We start from the raw sequence: 18,962 nt of genomic DNA, 5'->3' as shown, positions 1-18,962 counted from the left end.
TCTCTCTTTTTTCTTTTGCTGCAGGAGACCTGGAACAAAAATTTGAACTGGAAATAAGCCCCCTTTGTAATCAGCAGAAGGATACAATACCAAGCATACAGATCGGTAAGTATTAGTTTGATTCTCTTCTCTCCTTGTTTATCTCAGTATGGCACAAGCTCAAGGAGAAACTTTTCTCTCCCCTCCTCAATCTAGTAGTTTTAACATTAAGAACTGTGTGTACCATGAGAGTCATGATTCACACTCTAAATAAAAATGTTCAAAAAGAAACCTATCATCCAAGCCAAACATTCAATAGAAAGACAAAGGAGTTAGTGCATGACATAGGGGAAAAAAGGGGCCATTCTAATATCTGTGGACAAAAATTGCAGCCAACATGTGATTAAACACCGGTTACTTTCTAGTCTGAAATCTCCTCAGAGCAGCATGCTGTCGCTCACAAATTTTACTGTTACACATACAGATAGAGCCGTAACGTGGCACGTGCACTGGCCAAAAGCTGTGCATTTTAAAAGGAATCGGTGGCTGCTTGAGGGTTTATTGTTATTTTTCGTCAGGGTTTTTGCCATTTGTGTTGCTGTATCCTCTCGAGGCACTCTATGGGGGAATGCACTCATGGAATGAATTTGTTCCTCGCCCTTTGTCCTTTGTGTGTTTCCCCAGGGTTCATGACGTACATCGTAGAGCCGCTCTTTGAGAGGTGGGCCCAGTTTACAGGCGATACCCCCCTATCTGAAAACATGCTAAACCATCTCAGGAGGAACAAGGCCAAGTGGAGGAGTTTGCTCCACAAGCAACACAGCAGTAGTAGGAGCAATGACCACTCAGGTCAAGTGACTGGCAGCCAAGAACAGACTTTAAATGAAGAAGAGACTCCTTAGTGGCAGCTTTGCACTTTTCTTTATAGCACTGCTATCTCTGTCTTGATCACAGCAGCAAGCAAAATCACGGGGAGCTCAGAGCCTGTTGTCAAGACCGCGGAAAGGGAAGAAATGGCAAAGCAGAAGCTGTAAGGGTCCTCACGAACAAGCCCACGGTTCTGCTGGGTTCCTTTCTGGATCTCCTTCACGTTCCTCTCCCCTCTCTTCCTTCTGCGCATGCCTGATGCCATTCGTCACTTCTGATCACGAACTGCCTGAATGCAGAGTCCCAGTCAGCAGTACTTAAGCCGGGCCGGTTACGGCTGCCGTGAAGCAGGGAGGATTACTGAGAGAACAGGGGAGACAGAGGCATTCTTGGTTATATATTCATTTACCACGAGTCATACTGTGACATATGTATATAGGCCCAGAGCTCCATACGGTTTCCAGGCTGGCAGCTGGGCTGCACATTAAACCACCAGCATCTTCAGCATCCAGGGGACACTGGCTGAGTGAGACAGCGCTCGTAGAGGGCAGAGAGAGTCTGGTTATTTTAGTAATTAAAACAAAAACCTTTTTAACTTTTGTATTCTGTGCACTAAACAACAGATCTATAAACCTTGGACTGAAGTTACTCTCCGTATACACATCTCCAGTGTAACAAGGCTCATTTTGGTAATCATTTTTATGCCACTTTGGATAAAAGACGGGCATCTTCTCATTGCAAGGAACAGCATTCCCTCGCAGCCGAAGGGAAGGTGTTGTACAGTCTAAACCTTTGAAACACGAACAGATCTATCTTTTGAGTACTGTTTCAAGTAACATGTTTATATTCATATGTGTACATTTTCTGTAAATACAAAGCGCTACTGATTCCCATGCCAAAATACTGGAGTACTGTGGGATTGCTACCTGTAAAAACATTGGCACTGTGAACAGAATACTGTTAGTTTTAATACAAGAGGAAGCGTTTGTAAATATGGTATAGAGTTTATTAATATACACCATTGTTTGTGGATAAAAGCCTTAACTTTTAGCATCCTTCATCTTCTGATAGCTGCCAAAATCATATGATCACAGGATACGATTCTGAACTGCCTTTCCACTATCCAAGGTGTATCAAAGGTCATTAAGGAATGAAGTCTGCAGGATAACTTCTTGAAAACTTCAAACACATTCCATATGGGTCCATGTTATTAATCCATGGCACCTTGCACATTTGGTCTAGGCAAACGTTTCACAGAGCCTGAGGTTTTAAGTCAAAAAAAACAAAAACAAAACCAAAACAAAACCCACAGCGACACCACGTAATTTGACAGTTCAACCTGATCAACGTTTATTCAAGAGCGTGAATTTTTATTAAATAGCTTAGTGATCTACAAAGTACGATGTTCTAATAGTTCTGGAGCCCAGTTGTTTTCTCGAGTGATGTTGCAGTGTAGCTGATCTTTTCCCCACATTCCCTCCTTAGATAGCCAGCATTGAAATGCATTTGTATATTTCTTTTCATTACAAAAAAAAAAAAAATACTTCAACTGACTTTTAGATCAGTCTCACTCAATGAAGGAAAAAAAAAAAAAGAGGTTGCAGCCAGACCATTAAGAAAAATCGTCTTAACTATTGCAGCAGCTGAGGAATTTTCTATGGTCTCACCTTTGTAGAAGATACATGGCCTTCTCTGTGCCACAGAGAACCTCAGCCGAGTTAGTCTTTATACAACTTTCCTTAAGCTTCCATCGTTTTAATGAGATTGTATTCTCAGACACTACTGCCTTGTACCAAAGTGATTGCCCAACTCTCCCCTGCCCCCAGAAAAATTAATTGCATTCAGGTAAAGTGCAGTGTTGTTGCAAACCCCCAGCACATCAAACCTACGTAGCTGTTTTTCAAAAGAAAAACATACAAAAGAAAAAAACATACAAAAGAAAAACCATATAATCATGGTTGCACACGAATACCTTGGAGAGGCCAACAAAGAGCGAGCTATTTAAGAAGTTGGTGTTTGAGAAAGATAATGTTTACTCATAAAAGTGCAAGGGGAGATAAGGTAGAATTTTTCTCAATTACAGCGAATATTGGCTTGATTAGACAAAGCGGTCATGCTCATAAAGGTGACTAATATGTTTAAAGGTAAATAAAAAGCTTACGTTTTAGTAAAAGATGTTTCACTCTACTAATTCATTGGACACGTCTCTTCAGAGAAAGAGACTGAAACCCAGTGAGGTGGGAAGGCAGAAATCACTACAAGAACACAAAGCATCCCGAGAACGATGTTTTTCGCCTCCTCTACTGCTTTGTAAGCTATAAGCAGTAGAAAACATTCTTCTTCCTCCCTCTTCTAAATGCGACTCACATATTAGAAGTACCATAACAAGCAAAGAGAGAGAGTCATAGTAGAATAAAATTATTTCTAACTACAGGACATAAATGTCTTTTTAACCACCTGATGGGGGGGGGGGGGGGGCAAGAGCATCACCGCTTTGCAGCTTTTTAGGTGTATCTTTCCTTCTCCTGACAGATTTAGGACAATTATTAGAACATTACATGAGCAGTGTAATGTGCTGCTTAGAAGCACTTAAGTACACACAAAAGGATATAATTTCCCTTGTTTTGTCTTTTTACTAAGAAATGGAAGCCATTTTCCATCTAGTTCAAAGAATTTTTTTAAAATTGTTCTGAAGTTTAGTTAAACAAACACGGTGTCTAGCAGCATAAAAAGCTCTTGACAGATACATTGTTGAGATGTTTCTGAGGAGCTTCCAGAAAATAGGTCCAACAGGAAAGCTTAGGTACAAATCAAGTTTTCTTATAGCTGCAATAAAACCAAAACCTTCTTCTGTAATTAGAGCTTACAGGATCCATTATAAGTCTGCTCTTACCAGGTTAAAACTTCCCAACTTTGAAAAGCTGTTGAAATGGAGAGGTTGTGGGGGGTTTTGGTGCACTGAGCATACTTGCGAGATTTCAAACCACCTTGTCTAATGAAACAATGCTTGAAATAGGTTCAGGGTGGCTCCAGAAATCCTTCTCTACTTGCAAGCCAAACCCATTACACAAGTTTGGGTCTGGGCCAGTTTGCCTCCGGTGCTCTAGACAAAAGCGTGCTGAAAAGGTCGCCTCTGGCAGGAAGATTCCCTGGGGTCGTATTTAACGCAGAATGTTACCATTTGATTTCCCATAGAAGAAGCCAAACCATACCCAATACAGCCAATCCAACAGCACCAGTGTTCAGTAGATGCAGTTGATATGATACATATTTGTTATTCTCTAGTTTGGAGGACATTTCTGTACTGGGATTTCTCCTCAGGTTGCCAACAGAACGCTAGATGCACAGAACAGAAAAACATTTGTGCAGACAATACAGATTTCTGTCTTCTCAGCCCTATCATCATCAGCCACAACAGCCCTTGTACAACATTTTTCTTTCTTACTGGGCCAGTGCAGCTAAAAGATTCTGAAGTTAAGGAAAGAAGTAGAAAACTGCTAGAAGCAGGAGTTTACAACGCTTTTATGCCCCACAAATACAATGCATTTGATTAAAACCTAGTTTCTTTCAATGCAGATTTCCTACCATCAAAGAGGACAATTCTACCTAAACAACTGTAACAATAATAATGATAACAGTAAAAGAAAGTGGTGATAAGGGAAACTTTTAGGCCGGTTAAAATAATGCATACACATGCATTTTCATTAAGTAAAGATTTTACCTACCTTTGGGTTTTTTGAGGGTTAGCATTTCAGGGGCAAAAAGGACTATTGAAAAAGTGTACCTTTGAAACACAAGCAGTGAGAGGAGCAGCTTAGATCAAGTAGAATCTATGGAGGAAAGAAACCCACCTAATCTGCAGTTGTAGGTAACCTAATCTACAACACAGGCCAATTATTTTTGTGTAAACTATTGGTTTTCATGGAAAAAAAAATAATAAATCAGTCTCCCTGCATGGTCAGTGACAAGGCTGCTACCACAGTAAATGAGCTAAACCCTTTTCACACTGCATAGGTCTCTCACCAGCTTTTCCAATCTGTGGTTGAAATTTCTATTAAAAGTTTTCAACAAAACAGAGAGAATGCATACCAGCCCTTCCAATGGACTCTCCTCAGAAAGGAGAAACACTCCAAGTAGCTACAATTTTATTTTCAGGTATCAATCCGGGTACCAGCCACAATTTATAGCCTCATATTTTAAGGCACTCAGCTGAGTTGTCCATGAAATATTCCCATTCCCCTCCTGATGCCACCATCCCCCCACATATGGCCCGCCAAAAAAAAATAAATAAAAAAAATCAATACTTAAATTTGAATTAAGATCCTGCAAATTCAAAAAGCCCACCCCAAAATACAAACCCAAGGCAAACTCGTGCCATGAATATGTATCCAAATTACTTTGATTGGTGCAAACTATTATTCTGTTGTTTGTTTCTATAATCCATCCAATATTTTAGGTACATAAACTTTAAGTGCAGAGCATAAGTTTGACTCGGATGTAAAATATATTCTGCTTATCTTTGAATTCAAGATTGTATATGTCATGTTTATTGTAAAGCATTTTATATATACATATTCACATATCTTATACAACTCTATGGGCCAAACACGGGTCCCACCCTCTTCACTGGGACCAAGAATCAGCCCCCATATGTGCGTATATATGCCATATGCATCATTCTGAAAGGAAGCACTAGATTGTGTGAAAATGCTGTGACTGCTATGCAGTGATGCCAAGAGACTTAACTGTATCTTTTTTAACATACTGCTGTAAGTATTCATCATGTCAAAGAATGACAACTAATAAAAAAAAGAAAAAAAAAAAAAAGAAGAATGAGGTGTCCAAAGTTCTTTGGTAGAGACAGCTGATTGAAAGCATCTCCTTAGTTTGCAGAAGACATTTTGGTTTGACCAAGCAGGAATAGTCCTGCTGCATCCATCCTCCCGCTGCCTCTCCTTCCTACCAACAAAATAATCGCTTTCCTAGTGCACTGTTTCTGAAAAGAACTTTTCTCTTACCCTTAGCGCTGCTGTAGGAATTTAAATGGAGTTACCAGCAAGACAAGTCTTTCCATATCTTTCTCATAAGCATACAGCAGAAGGATTTTCAAGCCCCAGGGAGAATATTTCCCTACTTAAGTATTTAAAGAAGCAGGAGTTGTCTTTTACTATTGTTTCAGTTCCAGTAACTAGTTTTCCGTAATATAATTGGTCAGTTTTAATATCCGTTTTCTTATTTCTCAGTTGAGGACCATGTTATACATGATATGTGCAACATGAGGCCTGTGAAGTGTAATTGAAAATATGAGAAGTATTGACATTCTCCGCTGATAAGTATCTCTAAGTGAGAAATACCTGTCATCGTTGATGGACATTTGCCACTGCAGGGACTCCTCTTCTTGACTTTGATACATTTCTAGAGCCAGAATTTATTTGTACCTAGAAGTCTTCAGTAACAACACTCACAACAGTTTGTGCAGCACAAATGCTGCAATTGAACTGAATATAGGATCTGGAAATATATTTGGTTTCAGTGTTATTTAGCCAATATTTAAGTTTACTTTCTTAAAATAATAAAACCACCCTTCAGAATCAGAAAGTGTTTTCACGTGTCCCCCAAATTCAAGCTGAATTGTAGAATGAATTCTAGAATGAAGCCCCTTAAAGGTCTGTCCTATATACGGATGGTGTTGTGATGGTTTCTCCAGGAGAAGTTTTACATAGTCAGCATTGGAAAACCACTCACAGTTTTCCACAATGGATTTAGCAGTGTTACTTTCAAGAACAGCTAACAATACATCTTCCTACTCTGCACAGGCACAGCCTGTATGGATGCTGATGTTCAATAGTTCAAAGCAAGTAATGTAGACTAGCATGTTGAAATGAATCACTGAACTTCACAGCAAAAGAAAAATAATATGGCAATTCTTTTATCCTGGCCAAAGACTTAACTGTGGCTTAAAGCTCAAGTGAAGAATCTGAGAAATACAACTATTCATCAAGAAAAGAAGCAATAAAATATGCGCATGACAAACAACTACTTAGGTGATAGACACTCCTTTTCCCTAAAGGTGAGGAAGGCTGGGTCTCTCAAATATCCAATACAGTCCAGTCCTCTCCATCCTGACATGGCTGTAGTTACAGAATACGTTGGCTTTAGCAACAAGGCAGGCTTATGGTGTTCCCACTCCTGCACCTCTCAATCTTTCGGTGACGTTGTGTTCAGTACAGTCTCAAACAGCTATTTAGGGACAGACAGAAAATGAACCACGGGATAGAAGGGAAAGGGCTTAAATTTGCTCTGCCATTAAAACCAGTGGATCACCTTACTATATCCTGGGCTAGTTTGGGTCTCGGGCAGAGTTTTACTAAACATCATGCAACAGCTCCATCCGTGACAATTGAATTTTGTCACCAGCAGCACCACTACCTAATAGCTACCTTGGCTGTCTAAGCCGGGCCACGTAGGCCTAAACACACAAAGTGAAGTATCACAACAGCAGATGAATTTCATGTCAGACCATTTTATGGTAATACACTTTAGAGAGAAGAGTTGAATCCTATACCCTACAGGGCTCTAAATTATTGTACTAGATTAGGAAGGGGACCTGGGTGTCATAAGGAGTTGTAACTAAAATGGAGTATTAGAATTCACACAAACAGGGATAATGAAGAGTTGTACTATTATCTCCACCTCTCCCTACCACCCAGAGATAAATTCTATGCCTTAATTTTCATACTAATCACCCCTCTCTAGAAAGTGCAAGTACAAGAGTGGGAAGTGCAAAGCAGTGTGGCAAAAAGCTATTTGAATCACAAAAAAAAACTCCAGAAAGGAAAGACAGGGGATAAAAAGACTGTAGCTTCATCGGTACCACCTGTAAGATAATTAACATTTGGGCAAATTGCGAGCTTTTGTTTTCCCTGAATCAAAACACAGGTAAAACAAAGTAAAGCAATACATGTGGAAGTTGCTGCCACAAGAATACATTAATCTTTAACCACATAGCAAAAATTAAAAGAAGACTGAACATTTGTATGAACAAAGAGAAAATTCAAAGTTACAACCAAATATTAGTAAAATCTTAATCTTGGACTAAACATACTTTAAGACTTAAATCAACCTTTTGTTTAGAATGACGCTTTCATGACCTATCCATGCAGGTCAGCAGCTGTTACATTCCAAATCCAGAGTTTTTATTCGTGTGTGCAGAGGATTCCTATGAGCTTACCTCATACATAAGCGTATTTATTAAAAAAATATAGCTACCAAAAAGAAAAATCTAGAGCTACCCCTACACATGCCTTATTTCTATAACACGACCTATCAGCATCTGGAGACAAGCTCAGAGCTTCAGGCAATCAAAATCCAAAGAAAATAGGAAGTACTGAAACATACAGTCGATTCAGAGACAGATTTAACAAGAATGATAAACTATTGTCCCAAAGATGACTCTTTTGGATCTTTCATGTTTTGCATTGGAGAAATATATTTCAATTAAATCTTTAGAAGGAGGGGAAAAAAACCATTAGTATCATCATCTGAGAGCCCAAAACACAAGTGGAATGACTTTGTTTAAAATGTACTGTTTTTCTGGGACGAGGTTCCACGTATATGACAAGTACTTCAGGCCATTGCCACGGCCTTCTATGGTACCTATGCACAACACATTTCCCCTCAATGTAGCAGAAAAGTCAACACCAGCAGTTCTACCATTCCTGCAAGCAACTTTGAGGATTGGCCCTATTCACCATGCGCTTTGAAGCACCTTTTATCAGCACTAAGGCCTAATGAAGACGCATGCACCTGTGTATGCTAACTGCCCGGACTCCCACATTAAAGGGAGTCCTTCCTCAACAATGCTGCTACCTGAAGACTGCCTATGTAGAGACAGATACTAAACAAACTAATAAACATAATTAAATAAGTGAAGTTGGATGGGTACTTCAGCTACTCAAAACAGCTAACTGACATTGGTACCTTGTTTGCTTTAAGCGTATAAAGGTGCATACAAAAGTTCTAACATAGCAAATACACTTTCTACGTTTACCTTCACGGTAGATCCAAAGATAACACACATACACTAATTACGTTACCTGAAGGTATTTGTGGACTGAAGGGAAGAAACCTGGATGAGCTGCATAGTCTACTTCCTTCTGCAGTCAACCCTCGCAATTCCTTGGTGCTCTCTGTCTCAGGAGTCACAGCTGGAGATGACTAAAACTGATCACCAAGCCCCCATTTTTACCTTCTTGAATCTCTTGCCCCCTGCTCACCTTATTATGATCAACTTCTCAAAGATACCAACTAGTCATAAGCAAGACAACAACAATTTACTTTGGGGAAGTATGGTATTTATTTAGTATGTTCCAAATCATACATTACATACATACTTTAAAGAGTGGAGTGGCTTGCCCTCGCCCCCAAAAGAAAGGCAGAATTCTTCCTTCCCTGAAATGCTCTGGATTGAGCTGGAAGAGAGAAAGGTTGAAGATTGCAGGGTATTTTGTGCAAGAGAGCCATAGCAAGAAGCTCACAGCTCACTTGGAGAACGCAGCAAGTAAAAATTCTAGCGAGGCTTTGCTGTCACCTAGACGTGAGAGGGGCCTAAGAGACTTCGCCACAACTCAGAAAGGTACCGAGTTAAGTGGAAGCAAGCACTCGTGTGCAAGGACACAACAGAGGATGAAGAGTTACTTCCAACCCTCTTTTTATTTTCTGTCTTCCTTGGTCATTTCTGAATTTCGCCTAGTTAAAACTATGGAGGTTTTATTTTAATAAAACCTGGCTTTTTGATTTCAAGAGAAACGTTTTCCCAAGTCTCAGGTCAGCTTCAGTTCCTGTCACACTTCTTATTAAGCATGTTTTACAACAGTATGAAACCTAATTTTTTTTTAGGAGACTATTGTATACAGTTCGGTTTCCCAGTTTTAAGGACTCATAGTTTAGTTAAAAATATTACGATTAACGTTTGCTTAGGAAGGAGTGTAGGAAAAGTGTCTGAACTTCAGCTGTCTTTTTTGCCAAATCCTCCATCTGCCTGAGACCCAAACGTATCACAATATAACCTCACATTACCAACAGCCCTCATTTTCCTTCTGAACAGTTCCACTACAGAGGCCTACATGTTTGCAGGCTTTGAAATATAAACTGCTAACAAAATCACCTGGCATTTTGACTGTTACCACTCAACAGTCACATTGTACATGTAATGCTAGCTAAAGGTGGACTTTATTTATTTGCACTGTGGTTACACTTTGGAGCGCTCTAGTTCTAGACCAGGGCCCCACAAGGGACACCAACGCTGCTCCTACCACAAGTCTTCACAATACAAATAATTTAGTAACAGATTCGTGTTATTTCAAAGCTCAAGAAGAAAATTTCCACAGGTCCTGTAGAGAGCTAGATGTGAAAGGAGAGCATTTACTTTAACGATAAAGAAGCTAAACTTCTACAGTTTTGTGGAAAAAGTCAACTGATCAGCTCTAAGAAGTACCTTAGAAGAAACTGTACATTCTACCGGGTTTTGGGGGGGAAAGAGTTTACTCCTTCACCAAGCCAACTGCAGTTCTTTCTTTCTGGTACATCAGTGACATTAATTTAAGGGGGGAACTTACATCATCACTCTTGAGTTATTTGACAGCTTCAAGTTTTGCCTGTGGGTGTTATATTACTCTCAGGGACATCTTATATAATAATGCAGATGTCGGTTTTCAGCTGGCACAGCACTTCTACAAACTTAAATTTTACTGAGATCCATGATAGCATAGAGTCTTCTTAAAGCTTGAATATCAGCAAGGAATTTGCACCTTCAAGAGTAACACAGACTCCTCCTGCTGTGAAACTAAAAGTACTTTTGAAATGTAAAAGATTTAATATCTTTAGTAAGAAGTGGTCTCTGCAAGACAACACGTGATAAATACATCAGAAAATAAACAAACCTTAAAACTGCTCTGCAGAAAATAATGTAAGTGAGAAAGAAGGAAGGCACCATTGTCAAAAGGTAACTCAGCCAAGAAAAATCTTGTAGAAAGCTCCCCTAACCGTTTCATATATCGGAGACCTGAGCTTTCACATCTAATAAGCCTTGATCACCTAGATATCAGAAGCCATAGGAGGGTTTTGTTTGTTTGTTTCATTCCATAGTTGGTTCACTGTAGAACTGGCTTTGGGTTCTACTACAGAGAAGAAATAAGTAAGAAAGAGTCACCACTTCCCACCATGGATGTCATGTTCATCATTGAAACACACTCTCATTTAAATTATTTTAGTTTTCACTTCCTGCCACTGGTTAGTATTACGCTTCTCTCTGTCAGAGAAAGAGGCTTTTCATACCTCTTTTTTTTTTCCCCCTCTTCATGCATTCAGACAAATCAGGTCACTGAAAACAGATTTTCCATTTCTGAAAGAATACAGCGGCAAAACCTATAAATTCGAACAAAACTCCATTATAGTTTTCCAACAGACTGTATGAGAATATACTCTGTTTCTGAAGACCTAACTTACTATGGCATTATCATTATGGCTTTGTGCCATCATTCCCATCTTCATTATTTCTCACAATGTAATTTCTGTTTTTAATGATCCACAAATTTCATCACTTATTTCATTAATAAAAATATGAAACTGCATTAACCTAGAACCATTCCCTATAACCTTAGTAGAAATACTTCCTTTCAATGATTACTATTATCTGCTAGTTAATCAGTTCTACATCCATTTAACATATACTTTTTGGATAATATGAATGCTATATTTTAATTTACACTCTTCCAATACGGCTATTTTTGTCAAAGATGATTTAGAAGTTCTGCTTTCCAATAAAGTCACATAAGATCACCCCTGTTATCCAAGTATTTAAAAATACGCAATAGGATCCCATCACACAGATTTTTTGCCTAGAATTAATACATGCTAATTGACCTATAGTCACCTGGTTTACCCCACTTTCCTTAGACAGAAAACTTAGATGTCACAATAATTTTCTGAATTCCTGTATTACTTTAAGGTTTATTCAAAGTGAATATTAAAGACCAGATATGTCCTTTGGTCAACTTCTTTACAACTTGCAGATTCAAATTCCTTAACCATCCTCAGTTTAAAGCTTTTTCTAGCAAGCAGAATTTAACTTATTCCTCCATTAGAGAATTACTTTAGTAGTAATTAATGATCCTGCTTTTCTTGAAGTAAACTTTTCACTTTTCCCAAAAACTATCCAATTCATGAGACTTTGATTCTTGTTTAAGCAACACAACAGCAACAATTTCCAAATGGAAGTGCCAGTGACCACTACCAGGTGTGACGTTCATGATCCTCAACTCGTATCAGGTCAACGATTCACGGTTATTGCGCTCAGTCAAGGTCTGGCCACACACCATTTTCTTCAAAGCTACTGGGTCTTTACTGTAAGGGACACCTGTATGCTGCAGAATGAGAAAGGACTCAGTTCCACCATCAAGATGCAACCTCCTTCATCCATGGCTTTTATTATGCCAGAGAGGTGGGGAAAGGGGAAGCACAGGGAAGAAAAAGATTGTCTGTGGGTTTGTACAGATGTGTAGAAATAGCGCAAGTTTCTGCGGGTTCCCCAGGCAACTACTAGCTTAGAGAACTGTTAACATGCTTTTCTCCTAGCAACAGCACCAAGAGCTTACAAAGCATGAATCGGGTTCTCCTGAATTCTGTTTATTTAGCTCACTATATGTTAATATTTCTTTCTTTTATTTGTGACCTCAAAATTCTAACTCAATTTTAAAAATCATGGTACCAGTGACCCTAGGTTATAGAGTAGATTATTTGGTAGAGATCAGTCTCACTAGCAGCCTCATTGTTCTAACATACTAAATACAGTATACTCTTCAAATTTTAAAGAAAAGGCTACTTTTCGGAGTACTTTTCCACTACTGAGAAACAATGGGACTGAAGAATTACTACAAGTTTAAAAAAAAAAAAAAGAGATCCTGCAGAAACATAGCAAGTAAAACCTTAACATAATTCACATATGTGCAGACAGTACATATGAGAGGAACAGAAGTCATAAGAAACAAACACAACAAGACGAAAAACATTTGAGTGGTCAAATGGGCAGATAAGGAGCAGGGGTTGTTGGTAAAGTCTGCATTTCACCTGAGTCAAATCGAAGCCCAACTTCAAAGTAGCTATTTTTACTATCACAAAATACTGACTTTCAAATTACTTTCCCACTGTACATGCTGGTAAGGCAGCTCCTACCTTAACAAAATTAAAAACAAGAAGATTGAGCTTGACCTCTATTCAGAAACACTTCCTCAAAAGCAAGGGAAGAGCACAACAAAAACAGCCTGGCTTATCAAGCCCGCCCCAACAGATGACGGTCAAACGTGGTCTATAAGTCAAGCAATACACCTACCAGAAAAGTGTAATGGAAAAAGACGACTGAAATACCAGCCAGACAAAATTAAATAAGAAACAACAGAATATACGTACAAAAAAGCAGTATTCTAAAGGACAAAAAACCCCTCACTTCATCAGAAGAGCACACAACCGGCCTCGCTGATGCATACTGCTATTTCAAACCTTTTAACACAGATTCCTACAGCTCTCACTATCAAAGAACAAAACAAATACTCACAGGCTGTAAACTATAAGGTGACAATGCATCAAACAACTGTAAAGCAACAATAACATGTGAAGAAACTAAAACTAAGCTTACTTTGAATTTCTTCCTACTCCTCTGTTATACCAGCAGCTGCTGCTCAGTGGCAACTGCCTCCCAGCATATACAGCTGCTGGGTTACGGCGTAAGAACTAGAAAGTAAAACAGAGAAACAGGAACAATCAATCTAGTTTAACTTTCACCATTAAGTAAAACACAGAATACTAAAGAGGAAGCACAGATGGCAGGAACAGAGATCTTAAATGTAAAACTTCTCCACAGTTCAAGGTGACATGGTGGGTAAGATATTCCTTCTTTAAAATACGTAGCCAAACGCTGCCTTTAGTTCCACTCCGACAGCTCAACTGAAGTCGATGGCTATGCAGAAGCGTTACTGAAGGATGAACCTCGCCCAACCCTGCAAATGTAACCTACTCAGCTTTATGAATGCACCTAAACACATTCAAGTCATTGTTTACACGTGAAGAGCAAAAAATACATACGCTTACAGGAGCAGAGTATAATCTTTTACCTGAAAGAAAAATGTGAATTTTTATGCCAGATGGTCACTTTGACTTTTAATCAGCAAGCAGCAGTATATTTTCACTTGTATAACCTAAAAGTTATTTACACAAATGCCTACAATTCCGTGGGAACGCTCATTATGTGTGTATTGCACCACAAACAGAAATTTTCTCCAACAGTCATTTTAAGTGGGATATGAGAGAATAATTCTTCTGGAAAACCTCACTGCCAGATGAAGCTCTTCTCCAACTCACCACAAAATCTTTTGTCTGTTCTCCTAGATGTTAAATGTTCAAGCAAATTGAGTCGCAGATTTATTTTGCAGGTAAGAGAATAAATTAGCCTGGTGTTGACTTTTTACTAAGCCAAATACACATAAATATATATAACACTAGTAACTTAGAAATGCATACCTCTACAGTTTAGTAAGTACCACTAAAAAGACAAAAATATAAAGGAATTAAAATTTTGCTATTAGACAAAGCAAAATTACTTTTCAGATTTGCAGCATAGATCTGATATAACACTGCTCTCTGGTGGTTAAATACATGCAGTTCATCTGCAGAATTTATCGGCCCTTTATATCAATTATTTTCAAATATATTTTATTCTAAGACTTTTTTTGCTGATTAGGGGTTTGCAGCAACCAGTGCCAATGCCACCCCTGCACACTGTGCTGCTACCTCTCTGTTTCCTGAAGAGGGAATTTAGGCTCCTGCTTTTGGTTCTCTGATCCATTGAAATTAAAAGCCTAAATTAGGCTCAAACAAGAGGTATGAATACTTCCATCCCAGTAACAATCCAAATGAGAGTCTAAACACTCCTGCTCACATACGTAAATAATCTGCCTTTAAAAGTCTCCTTCAGCCCTCCAGGCAAATAGCCTGAATAAAAATGTAAGCAGAAATTAAAATGTAAAGAGGACTAGAAACATAGCTGGAACAAAAGCACCACATTGTTTTTCTCTCAACATGCATAAAAAAGTAATCAAATTCCCATTGCAGGAGGAGAGATCCTGCTGACCGGATTATTGGGGAAAATAATGAATGTCAAAAGAAGGGCCTTTTGATTATTAAAATTGCTTATTAGAACTAATCCTCTAAACAGAGAACACCATGGAAACTAATGTCTAGCACAATCAAAAATCTCTCAGCTAATTAGCTAAATAATAGCTAGATAAAAGAGAGTAAAGTTGTGATACTGCAATGAAACTACTATTCCAATCTCCAAGTACAAAACATGTAAAGAAAAAGATCTCTTCAGCAACACAGAAGATTTTGGAATCTTAATTTTTTGTTAGGGTGGCAAGTTCAAACATCTACTTTAGGGGCTTCCATATACATCTGAATGGATTAGGATTTATATTCACAATTAAGTGACTTTCAGTTATTTCCTTCTTGTTCTGTTAAGCACATGCCAAGATCATTTACATGTCACTTAAAAATTGAGATGTCCCAACATAAATTAAATAACAGGGACATTTGGGTTAGTATCAGTTATCGTATAGAAAGCTATTTCATTAATCCGTGTCCACAGATGGACAGGCAAAACATTTATTTGACAAATAGTTATAGATATAAAAAGTACATTGAAAGCTGATAATAAATAGGAATTATTTCTGTCAGTGATTGGTATTAATGAGAGAAAATATTTCTGAAGCAAAAGAATTTATAAGAAATGTGGGCAAATAATACTGAAATGGACGAAGTACCTCCCAAGTAGAAGGACAGCCTTTGGCCACAACATAATTTAGGTATTTTTAAAACTATCACAGCGGTTAGACAGTGGGCCCCTAAATGAACTGGTCCAAAGTGTAACTATGGAGCATGATCTACATCATTATAAACCACTGAAACCCTTGCAAACAAGAGAGGAAAAAGCTCGTGAAAGACCCTTCCAGATTGTGTCTTTCACATTTGTCAATCAAACTGCAAGAAACAAAAGCAGAATTATTTCTACAGATGCAAACATTAATTCATGACTTTGAGTTTTTGTTTGGTTGGGTTTTGTTTGTTTTTTTTAAACATAACTCAAGTTTTTCTTACAACACATGCATTATCTTTTATGACTTTACAAGATTCCTCCTTTCCTTACAAAATCTCTTCTATACTTACTATCCAATACCTGCCCTTTTTTGCTATACTGTTTATAGTAACTTCAGCTTTGTACTTCAACAAAGTATTTCTAAAAATAATGAAAATTTTCCCTCTTCATACAATGGCGATTTTCAACAGGTATCCTGTTCCTTCTAGTCAAGCTATATGCTTCCCGTACAAATCTTGGAAATGAAATTGGACCATTTAAAGTACACTGAGTTTCTCTGAGGGAAGCTCCCATATCCCACTGTGGAATTTACTTACTTCCAGTTTCTCAGAGACAGAACTAACATTTGTTAATCAAGGCCAGGGGACTTGCTGACAAACCAGATGGTTCAACTGTGCTTTATTGTAATACCTCCTCTCTTCTTTTTAACCCATTTCTTTTATCCCCTGAGGATTAATATTCTCTCTTAATAATCCTTGAAGGAATCTTGAAGGAGATAGTGACCAAGAGAGTCTGACTACACCAACAGAGGAAGAAATATTGAGACAAGAGAGGCTGGTGAAATAACCAAATGGAACAGAACTGCAATATATCAATTATACAAAACATAAGACGCTGCATACAAGCAGTAAGGCAAGAAAGGAAAAAAATGAGTACATTTATCGAAGAAACAATACAACAGCTTCACTATTAAGTTATACTTAATTATGTAAGTACTGCAAAGATACAACCAAATTAAAAGCACTTATCCACCTTGTGTAAATTTTATCCACAACAAAGATTTTCAAAACAGTTTTGCAAGGAAAAATTAACAAAAGTATAAGCTGCAAAATGAAACTGAGAAAGGATAGTATGTCCTTTCAAAACACCTTCAGAGACAGAATCAGTTCAGTATTTTAAAGCCTCAAATAAAACCACAAAAGCAGGTATTTTAGCAGGAGTTAGTGCCCTGATAATTATTAACTGCCTTGTAAATCTCTTCTGGCTACCATTTAGACTCTACAAATTGAGTTATGAAAGTTTACTTACAGGCACTTTGAAAGAATTTGGTAATTAATGCCTAGACTAACACTTCAAGGAAGTTTCAAGAATCATTTTCTGTATCCGGCAATAGTTCTCCCAAACAAGGTATAAGGGAAAAGAACAGCCTGTGAGCTGACACGTGAGCAGAAGTTTATGAGATGGCAGGTGCTAGCACTGAAAAACAAAGAATATAAAGCAGGATAAAGTAAATACGTATATGTAAAATTCTGCTCGGTTTTACAGTTTTGGTCACTATCAGTTTTCAAATTCTAGAGGTTTGTCATTAAAACTTTAAGAGAATCAGCAAACCTTCAAAGCTGCATCAAATTCCTAAAGGAACCGCTGCTCCACATCGGAGCTTAGCACAAATACTGAGACATTCCACCTGCTTTTGAATATTGGGTAACTTATTCTAATAGTGATTTTAAAATAAGCTGCTAATACACTACAGTGAAGAATACCATGAATTGTTTCTACTTATAAAAGAAATTAGATTATATAATCATAACGTCTAAACAAATAAAAGTGTTATCAAGCTATTCTTCACAAATGCCAGTGAAACTACACAAAAGACAATCTTTTACATAGCAGAACATTCTCGATGCCAAATGTGTTAAGTGTCATGAATATACATACCCAAGAGAAAAACAAAAATGTTCACACTAATATTGAAGACAATGCTATTCAGGAAAAAAAAGCTGCATTTTCTCACTTAGAATTGTAGAAAGGACTTGTATCTTAAAATAAATGAAAGTTACTAAATCAAATCATGCCATTGACTGAGGGCAATATAAGCATCAGATTTTCACTTCTAATTTGTGAAAAGAGGAATAGATTGAGGAATACATTCAATTCAATAGAATTGAATTCAATAGAGGAATAGATTCAATTCAATGGAATTAAATATTGTTGCATATTCTCTGCTGTGCCTTTCCCCAAAATCTCTGTACCTACACAGAGAGACGATGGATTATCTATCGGTTGCTCCTCACAAGCGGTGAGTAACTGGACAGCTCTTGTGTTTTATGGGACTTTGTCAGCAAACAGCGATAGTCCAACAGTTCAGGTAATTGTATTTATTAGTCTCCTTGTAATGGGAAGATCACTGATAGAGAACTCAAATCTCTTAGAGTTTCCCAGGGAAAAAAACTTTAAGAGTGCTCTTAAACAACCACTTTATACTTTCCCTTATAGCCTTATTAACTCAAAATATTTGAAGCATTTATTCTTGTTTCCAATTTAATCAATTAAAAAAAACCAAACACCACGCAACTTTCATTCCAGAGACCTCCCCAGCAACTCCCGAAGAAGAAATCCTACCCAAAACTTCACCAGGAATGGCAGGAAAATAAGTTTTCCAGACTTCTTTAATGACAAGAAGGCACATCATTTGACAAGATTATTCCAGCAGACCACTAGAGCCCTGATTTTCTTGAGTCTCTTCATCCCCCCCATATCACTGCCACATCTCTACAAGTTGTATTGCCATTGTGCAATTCAGCCAAGGACCTCTTGTAAACAAGGTTATTTGTAGGTAAACAGGGCACGGATGCTTGGTAGGTATGTGTAACATTGGAAGCGACTTGAGGTTCTCCAAGTTGTTGATACAGACATTTTATTCAGAAGAAAATAGCATGACAAAGCTAAGTTTCCATTAGTTCTGAAAGGGAGAAAAATCTCCTCTGCAGTGGGTACTAACCTTTGCATTACTACAGATCCCTGTCTACGTTCTACAACTTAATATTGAAAATTTTAGATGTAACTAGATGCCTCCCACAGACTTCTCAAGGTATACCAGGGCTCAATGCCTAACCTAATTTACATCTGGAACTGCATAAACCAAAAGAATCTGTTCTCTTAACATATGTAGGTGGTACATGGTTGGGGGAGG

At 38.0% G+C, this 18,962-nt stretch overlaps 1 protein-coding gene across 2 annotated transcripts in view; it reads left to right on the top strand.

Annotated features, from left to right (window-relative positions):
• PDE7B (phosphodiesterase 7B) overlaps positions 1–3,015 on the top strand; it is a 177,296-nt gene extending 174,281 nt beyond the window's left edge. Inside the window, exons 13-14 of one of the 2 annotated variants that reach the window (XM_074580653.1) lie at positions 25–105; positions 664–3,015. In XM_074580653.1, coding sequence (XP_074436754.1) covers positions 25–105; positions 664–881 — 299 coding nt within the window. In that variant the 3' untranslated portion in view covers positions 882–3,015. The remainder of the gene's footprint in view (positions 1–24; positions 106–663) is intronic. The other variant, XM_074580654.1, reaches the window with a different exon arrangement.
• The last annotated feature ends 15,947 nt before the right edge of the window (positions 3,016–18,962 follow it).

This window comes from Larus michahellis, chromosome 3 (assembly GCF_964199755.1).
Source record: "Larus michahellis chromosome 3, bLarMic1.1, whole genome shotgun sequence".
NCBI classification, from domain to species: Eukaryota; Metazoa; Chordata; class Aves; order Charadriiformes; family Laridae; genus Larus; species Larus michahellis.
Note: the sequence above shows the minus strand (reverse complement) of the source record. Positions and strands in the feature narration are given on the sequence as shown.